This window comes from Cebus imitator, unplaced genomic scaffold, assembly GCF_001604975.1.
Source record: "Cebus imitator isolate Cc_AM_T3 unplaced genomic scaffold, Cebus_imitator-1.0 Scaffold159, whole genome shotgun sequence".
Taxonomy (NCBI): domain Eukaryota; kingdom Metazoa; phylum Chordata; class Mammalia; order Primates; family Cebidae; genus Cebus; species Cebus imitator.
The window spans coordinates 1792367-1801816 of NW_016107474.1; the positions used below are offsets into that span (position 1 = coordinate 1792367).

Consider the following 9450-nt stretch of genomic DNA (forward strand, 5'->3'; position numbering starts at 1 on the left):
CCTCAGAGATGGGGTTTCACCATGTTGGCCAGGATGGTCTCGATCTCTTGACTTCGTCGTGATCCGCCCCCCCTTGGCTTCCCAAAGTGCTGGGATTACAGGCATGAGCCACCGTGCCTGGCCTCAGATGGCACTTTCTTGCTGTATCCTCATATGGTGAAGATGGCAAAGGAGCTGTCTGGGGCCTCATTTATGAGACCACTAATCCCATTCATTCATGAGGGTTCTTCTCTCATGACCTTATCCCCTCCCAAAACTCCCACCTCCTAATGCCATCGCATTAGGGGTCAGGATTTCAATGCATGAATTTTGAAGGGACACAGACATTTAGTCTCTCATATAGGCAAAAACAAGGGTGGCCATGACCCCTCTGTCTTGTGAGTAGGAGCCTAATTCCCTTGTGCTTCCTTCTTGTTAGGATTTGACCGCATTGAGAACCTGGAAGAATACACAGGGCTGCGCTGTCTCTGGCTGCAGTGCAATGGAATACGGAAAATTGAAAACCTGGAGGCCCAAACCGAGTTGCGTTGCCTCTTCTTGCAAGTGAACTTGCTCCATAAAATCGAGAACCTGGAACCTCTGCAGAAACTGGACGCTCTTAACCTCAGCAACAATTACATCAAGACCATTGAAAACCTCTGTAAGAGTACCCAGCAATGTTTCTGTTTGCCATGTGCCCATCACTTTCCCCTGAGGGAGGCTCTGAGATTTTATATTATAGGCAAGAAATGCTTTTGGTTTTGCTTTGCGTTGCTTCTTTTTGAGACAGGGTCTTGCTCTGTCACTCCGGCTGAAGCCCGGCAGTGCTGTTATAGCACACTGCAGCCTCAACCTCCTGGTCTCGAGCCATCCTCCCGCCTCAGCCTCCCAGGCAGCTGAGACCACAGGCACTTGCTACCAGACCTGGCAAGTTTTTCTATTTTGTAGATGTGGGGTCTCACTCTGTTGCCCAGGCTGGTCTCAAACTCTTGGGCTCAAAAGATTCTCCCACCTTAGCCTCCCAAAGTGCTGGGATTCCAGATGTGCACTGCTGTCCCTGGTGCAGGATTTTTATGCCTTTGTTTTTGACTTCTGCTGACCTTACCTTCCAGCCTGCCTCCCAGTCCTGAATACACTGCAGATGGCCCACAATCACCTGGAGACTGTGGAGGACATTCAGCATCTACGCGAGTGTTTGAGGCTCTGTGTCCTTGACCTTTCACACAACAAGCTGAGCGACCCGGAGATCCTGAACATTCTGGAATGCATGCCCGATTTGGTAAAAAAAAAAAAAACAAGAAAGCACCACAGAAAACTGCTTCCATTATGTTCATTAAATATCAAGTCTTTTTTGTCTTTTTTCTCCTTCCTGCTTTCCTTCCTTTCCTTTTTCACACTTTTTTCCTCTTTGTGTTTTTAGCTGGAGTATTTGAAATGCCAGATGTCATATTATTTTACCCACAAATAGTTCAGTGTGTACCTATGACAGATAAGGACTTTTTTTTTCTTGAGATGGAGTCCCGCTGTGTCACCCAGGCTGGAGTATACTGGCGCAGTCTCAGCTCACTGCAACCTCTGCCTCCCAGGTTCAAGCAATCTCCTGCCTCATCCTCCTGAATAGCTGGGATTACAGGCATGTGCCACCATGCCTGGCTAGTTTTTGTATTTTTAGTAGAGACTGGTTTTTGCCATACTGGCCAGGCTGGTCTCGAACTCCTGACCTCAGGTGATCCGCCCACCTCAGCTTTCCAGAGTGCTGTGCTGGGATTACAGGCATAAGCAACAGCACCCTGCCCAGATAAGGACTTTTTAAAGTATAATCACAATCCTATTGTATCTAGAATATTATAATCACCACACTGAATGCCCAGTCTACATTTGTTTTCCATTTGTCTCAAAAATATGTTTTGACAGTTGTGTTGTTCCAATTCAAACCAGATTCAGACATTACATTTGGTTTATTTGTCTTGTCATTCTCTTTCTATTTATAACAGTTTCTCTTCCCTGATTTCCTCCCACCCAATTAATTATTTTTTTTTTTTGAGACAACATCTCGATCTGTCATCCTGGCTGCAATGCAGTGGCGCAGTCTTGCCTCACTGCAACCTCTGCCTCCTGGGTTCAAACGATTCTCCTGCCTTAGCCTCCCAAGTAGCTGGGATTACAGGTGACTGCCACCATGCCCAGATAATTTTTGTATTTTTAGTAGATTTGGGATTTCATCATGTTGGCCAGGCTGGTCTTGAACTCCTGACCTTAAGTGACCTATCCATCTGAACCTCCCAAAGTGCTGGGATTACAGGCATGAGCCACCATGCCCAGCCACCACTCAATTAATTTTTCAAGGAAACCAGGTCCTCTATCTGGTGTTACCCACATTCTGCACGTAGCTGATTGCATTCTTTTGGGGCCACTTAATATGTTCTGATGGCTCTGGTATTTCCTGTAAAATGATATCAGAACTGGAGGCTGCATGGTATCCAGGCTGAATATTTCTCCTTGTGGTGTGCCAGGTCCTTCCACTGCCAGGTCCTCACATTGGGGGGCACGTGAGGCCTGCTTGCTTCTCCTTTTCATTTGAAGATTCACTAATAGGTTCAGATATTGTCAGGCTGGTCCAGCCATTTTGAAGTTCCCCATCACTCCTTCTCCCGGTTATTTTAACAGCCACTGATGAACGTTTCCTAGATGAATTATTTCATTAGGAGCCACACAATGACAATTTTCCAGTTATCTCACTCTCTCAGCATTTATTTAGCTAGAATACTTCAATGAGCTTCCACTCACCAGCTAGTGGTTCATCCAGTTCATACAGAAAAGGCCAGGATCAGTGTTTAGCCCTTTTATTTATTGATTTTATTTTTCTTTTCCTTTTTTAATTTTTGAGAGTGTCTCGCTTTGTCGCCCAGGCAGGAGTGCAGTGGTGCAATCTCAGCTCACTGCAACCTCTGCCTCCTGGGTTCAAGAGATTCTCTTGCCTCAGCTTCCTGAGTAGCTGGGACTACAGGCGTGTGCCACCACGCCCGGCTATTTTCTTTTGTATTTTTTGTAGAGGTGGGTTTTCACCCTGTTAGCCATCTTCTGACCTCGTGATCCACCTTGGCTTCCCAAAGTGCTGGGATTAAAGGTGTGAGCCACTGTGCCCGGCCTTTTTTTTTTTTTTTTTTTTTTTTGAGACAGGGTCTTGCTCTGTCACCCAGGATGGAGTATAATGGTATAACCATGGCTCCCTGCAGCCTCAACCTCCCAGGCTCACAAGCCCCTCCCACCTTAGCCTCCCAAGTAGCTGGGACCACAGGTGTGTACCACCACATCCAGCTAATTTTGTATTTTTTGTATCGATGGGGTTTTGCCATGTTGCTCAAGCTGGCTATTTATCAATTTTCAGTGAAATGAATTAAGACCCTAGCAACCTCTCATGGTGACAATGAAGACTTTCTTTTTTTCGGTATCATTATGAATGCACACATTTATATATGCAATATTGACATGATTTAACTCTTGCTGTCACTTTAATTTTTCATGTTCAAATTTTCCCATCTGGGCAGGGTACGGTGGCTCACACTTGTAATCCCAGCACTTTTAGAGGCCAAGGTGGGCAGATCACTTGAGGCCAGGAGTTTGAGACCAGCCTGGCCAACATGGTGAAATCCCGTCTCTACTAACAATAGAAAAATTAGCTGGGCATGGCTGTGCATGCCTGTGATCTCAGCTACTTGGGAGGCTGAGGCGGGAGAATTGCTTGAACCCGGGAGGTGTTGAAGTGAGCTGAGATTTCACCACTGCATTCCAAACAAAATGAGACCCTGTCTCAAAAAAAAAAATCCCATCCTTTGGGCTTGAGAAGCCTTCAGGTTGCTCCCGTGTCCTTCTGAGCTCACTCTAGTAGCCTTTGACAGCTTCCTTGCTTCTTAGTGTCTGTGTTGTCGTGTGTACTAGGAAAGAGATATCAAAACTAGCACACAAAACCGTTGAGTTTATTATATACTGCTTAGGGCATTGATACGCAAGGAAAAAAGTGAGTCAGCTGAAAGCAAACCATAGTTGAGGAACAGTCTGTAGAGCATACTAGGAAAGACTAGTTTAGAATGGCAGCACATGGTGAGAATAGAAAGCTCTATTAGATTACAATCCCCCCGTGGTTTGGTTTGGTTTGGTTTTGGTTTTGGTTTTGGTTGCCATAAGTACCAGGTAGCTTAAATAATAGAAATTAATTTTCTCATAATTCTGGAAACTGGAAGTCAAGAGCAAGGTGTGGGCAGGGTTGGACTCTCCCGAGGCCGCTCCTTGGCTGGTAGGTGGCCGGCTTCTTCCCGGGCCCTCACAGGGTCCCTCCCTCTGTGCTGTGTGCTCCCTGTGTCCTACTTTCTTCTAAGGATACCTGTCAGATTGGATTAGGGCCCACCCTAATGAGCTCATTTCAACTTAATCACCACTTTAAAAGTCTCATCTCCAAATACAATTACTTTCTGAGGTGCCTCGGGTTCCGACTTTAACATCTGAATTTTGATTAGGACACAATTCAGCCCAGAACGAAAGCAGGTTGCTTTATATTAATAGTTTTTTTGTGTGTGATTGCTCGTAAATCCTCCCCAGCCCGTGTACCCCTTTATTGCGCCTGGGTGTATTGCTCCCACTGCCCCACCCTGTGCAGGGAAAGTCACTTGAAGGCAGAGCAAGAATGGGAAACATGGCATGAGAATGAAGTTTGGGAAATGCTAAACTAACTCGTTTATGAAGCCTTTTCCAACAAAGGAACACTTTTGATATGAGAAATATTCCATCAGTTTAGGCAAACAGATTTTGAAATGGTTCACCCTCATGTTGCCTTAAGCATTCAACTTTTTTTTTGAGATGGAGTCTCACTCTGTCACCCAGGCTGGAGAGTAGTGGCATAATCTCTGCTCACTACAGCCTCCACCTCCGGGGTTCAGGTGATTCTCCTGCCTCAGGCTCCTGAGTAGCTGCTTTACAGGCGCACACCACCATGCCCAGCTAATATTTGTCTTTTTGGTAGAGATGGGGTTTCACCGGGTTGGCCAGGCTCGTCTCGAACCCCTGTCCTCAAGTGATCCACCCGCCTCAGCCTCTCAAAGTGCTGGGATTACAGGAGTGAACCACTGTGCCAGTCCCCTATGCATTCAACTTCTTTGAATTTCTTAAGGTAATAGAGGAGGTGACAGTATTTAAAGATGGGGGAGGATGGCAGGTGGCATTGCTGAACCTCTCTCTCCTCCCTGGTCCTAACTGACATCAGGGAGAGCTGTGAGCCCAGGGAGAGGGCCTTCCTTCCTGCGACACTCAGCAGAGGTAAGCGGGCACTGCCCATCCTTTCCCTTAGTCACTGGTGCTTCTCTGTCTAGCGGCTTGTGTGTGTTTTCTTAAAATGGGTCCTGGCTGGGAAGAAAAGAAAACCATCAATTACACAGAGATGCATTTCAGTAAAAGATGTTGGGTAGCAAAACTAATATAATCAACTGCACTCAGAAAAAGCCTCAGGAAATGTTTTCCAGTATTGTTCTGGAGGGACGATGAGATCTAAGAGCTGAAGTTCAAGTGGAAGAAAGGGTTTGAATGATCTAGACAGTTTTCAGAGCGTGAGGGCATCGAAAACCCTCCCGTTTCTTGGATCAAGTCACCGGGACGTGATATTGGCACTTCTATTTTGCTCAAAAAATAGATTTTGTTTATTTATTCTTAGTCCACATCACATATACAATGATTCAATTGCATCTTTTACTAATCAGTTTGGTTCTGCTTGTCTTCTTGCAGCGTGTACTGAATTTGATGGGAAACCCGGTTATCAGGCACATTGCTAATTACAGAAGGACCGTCACTGTGCGACTGAAGCACTTAACATACCTGGATGATAGACCAGTTTTTCCAAAGGACAGGTAAGAAAAGCCTTCTGATCACATTTTAATCTGTCATAGTTGTCCCTGCTTAATATTAAACTTTTAAAATGTCTGATTCTTGAACAATTTCACATATCAAAAATGTTCTTTGGAAATAGGCTTGATGGCTACATAATTGCCTATAATGGGAATTTGAGCACCTATTCATAGATTTTTAAAATGTTCTTTTGATAAATATCTTTGTATAAGTCATTTACCTCTTTGCTGATAAGCTCCTTGGAATGGAATTTTTGGAGTAGTATCACTGTGTTGAAGAATGCAGTTTGAGACTTTGTAAAAACTCTTTTTACTTTTTGAGATGGAGTCTCACTCTGTTGCCAGGCTGGAGGGCAGTGGTGCGATTTTGGCTCATTACAACCTCCGCCTCCCAGGTTCAAGTGATTCTCCTGCCTCAGCCTACTGAGTAGCTGGGACTACAGATGCATACCACCACGCCCAGCTAATTTCTATATTTTCAGTAGAGGCGGGGTTTCACCATGTTGCCCAGGATGGTCTTGATCTCTTTATGTCATGATCCGCCCTTCTCGGCCTCCCAAAGTGCTGGGATTCCAGGCTTGAGCCACCGCGCCTGACTGAGACTTTGTATAAACTCTTATACATATTTTCTAGTTATTTTCTAGAGCGTTTATACCAACTTACAACCTCACATAACACAACCATGAAAAGAAATCTTGGCCAAGTTAGTTGATGGGTGAAGATAGTACCCCACTGAAATTTGCATTTTTAGATAATTGATGGAGTTGGGCATTTTTTTCATTGTTATTGGACACTTATATTTCCTCCTTTATGAATATTCTATTTGTGACTTTTTCCAAGTTTCTGTCTGAAGTGCTTTTCTTACCAATTTGTAAGAACTTCTTTAATGTTTGGAACATCGTACCCTGGACTGCCATGCTTATCATCACCGCTTTTATCTGTGTTTTAAATTTACTTTTTAACTTAGATCAATTTAGTAATTCCACCTAGAATAAAATATCAGTCATATAGGCTACTTGATGAGACGTACAATCTGAATTTTGCATTATACAACATTTACAATAAATGTAGCTTGTAATATGTTTTTATACTCACAAATTTAAATCAAACTAACACATACTTCAAACAGAGCTTCCACTTTAGCCAGGTAAGAAAACCGGAAGACCTGCTCCTGGGAAGCTCAACAGAAACGGACCCAGTTCCCAGGGCCCCAGGTTTCGGAGTGGTGAGGACAGGGGGAGCAGCCAGTGTGCAGGGGCCTGACTCCCAAGCCAGCTCTGCAGCCACTGGCTACGTTACAACCTTAGGGGAGCTCCCTAACCTCCCTGGGTGCACGTTCTTCATCTGCAGAGTGGGGATGATAATACTGTTACCCCAGGGTCCCTGTGAGCAACATGCAGGACTTTGAGCAGGTGCTCGGCTCTTAGGAATGAACCAGTGGGAGTAGCTGCCCCTGAAGATGCTGCCCACCCCTGGGAGCCATGCTGAGGAAGGTAACAGGGATGTGAGCAATAGGAGCCACTGCCCTTTACAGTGCAGCTGTAAAGTCAGATTAACCTGGCTTGAGTCTTTTTTTTTTTTGAGACAGAGTCTCACTCTATCACTCAGGCTGGAGTGCAGTGGCCCGATCTGGGCACACTGCAACCTCCACCTCCCAGGTTCAAGCAATTCTCCTACCTCAGCCTCCCCAGGAGCTGGGATTACAGGTGCGCACCCCCACATCCAGCTAATTTTTGCGTTGTTAGTAGAGTCGGGGTTCTACCACATTGGGCAGGCTGGTCTCAAACTCCTGACCTCGTGATCCGCCTGCCTCGGCCTTGCAAAGTGCTTGGATTACAGGTGTGAGCCACCGCGCCCAGTCACTTGAGTCTTTTTTTAGAGACAGGGTTGCACTCTGACACCCAGGCAGGAGTGCAGTGGTGTGATCACAGCAGCCTTGAACTGCTGGGCTCACACAAGCCTCCCACGTAACTGAGATTACAGGCTTGCACTGCCAAACCCAGCTAATTTTTAAGTCTTTTTGTAGAGAAAGGGGTCTCACTACATTGCCCAGACGCGTCTCAAATTTCTGGCCTCAAGTGATGCTCCTGCCGTGGCCTCCCAAAGCCTTCACAGGTGTGAGCCACCACACCCCCAGCGTTGAATCTTAATCCAACCACTTACTGATGATTTGGGCACTTGCTGTCGTCTGTGATGCAGCAGGTGTCTGCTCACCTGTCATTTTATTAAAGCACTCTCTGTGACCAACTGTCCTGTCTAAATAGTACCTTCTCCACTTGACGTCTGTTTGGCCTGATTTATTTTCCTCTTAGGACATATACGCATTTCCTTGTTTACGATCTGCCTTCCCCAACTAAAAGGGCTCCTCTAACAGAGATCAGCTCTTCCATTCACTGCTGGATCCCCAGCCTCTGGAACGGTGCCTGGCATGTAGCAGGCAACTGATAGGCCTTTGCTGGCTGTCTGCTCTGAGATGAAAGGGTCTAAGGTTTCCTCGCTGTATGGTAAATGGGGTGGAACATGGTTTATTCTCCTTGGCATATTCTGTCTTAGTGACTTGTGGTCTTTCTCTGCTTTAGTATACTTTGCAACACCCTCTCTGACTATTTCCAAACAAAACACCTGTACCTTTGATTTTACAGCAGCTATCTGCTTCTCCTCTCTGAAGGTAAGCCTTCTGTTTTCACACCACCAGACTTTGTTTTCCTTTTTTTTTTGAGATGGAGTCTCACTCTTCGCCAGGCTGGAGTGCAGTGGCGCAGTCTCGGCTCACTGCAACCTCCAGCTCCTGGGCTCAAGCAATTCTCCTGCCTCAGCCTCTTGAGTAGCTGGGACTACAGGTGTGCACCACCATGCCCAGCTAATTTTTGTATCTTTAGTAGAGATGGGGTTTCACCATGTTGGCCAGGATGGTCTCGATCCCTTGACATAGTGATCCACCCTCCTTGGCCTCTGAAAGTGCTGGGATTATGGGCGCGAGCCACCACAGCTGTCCCAGACTTTGTTTATCAAATAACAACTTTGTTGAGGCATAATTCACATACCATACAGTTTACATATTTAAAATGCACAATGCGGCTGGATGCAGTGGCTCACGCCTGTAATCCCAGCACTTTGGGAGGCTGAGGCGGGTGGATCACTTGAGTTCGGGAGACTCCCTCTCAAAATAAAAATAAAAAACAAATTGTATAATGCAATGGCTGTTAGTATATTCACAGAGTTGTGCAACCATCACCACAATCAATTTTAGAACATTCATGGTGGGGCGCGGTGGCTCATGCCTGTAATTCCAGCACTCTGGGAGGCCAAAGCGGGCGAATCACCTAAGGTTAGGAGTGTGAGACCAGCCTGGCCAGCATGGTGAAGTCCCATCTCCAACTAAAAATAGCAAAATTAGCCAGGTGTGGTGGCGCATGCCTGTAATCGCAACTACTCGAGAGGCTGAGGCAGGAGAATCGCTTGAAGCCACAAGCAGAAGTTGTAGTGAGCTGAGATCGCACCACTGCACCTCAGCCTGGGCAACAACAGTGAAACTCCATCTCAATTAAAAATAAAAATAATTAGTCAGGCATGGTGGTAC

At 45.9% G+C, this 9450-nt stretch overlaps 1 protein-coding gene across 1 annotated transcript in view; it reads left to right on the forward strand.

The window, feature by feature from the left end:
• The window catches only part of DNAAF1 (dynein axonemal assembly factor 1), a 32815-nt gene that overhangs the window by 9488 nt on the left and 13877 nt on the right, over window positions 1–9450 (forward strand). The window contains exons 4-6 of the mRNA XM_037743941.1: window positions 419–640; window positions 1092–1258; window positions 5752–5873. Coding sequence (XP_037599869.1) covers window positions 419–640; window positions 1092–1258; window positions 5752–5873 — 511 coding nt within the window. The remainder of the gene's footprint in view (window positions 1–418; window positions 641–1091; window positions 1259–5751; window positions 5874–9450) is intronic.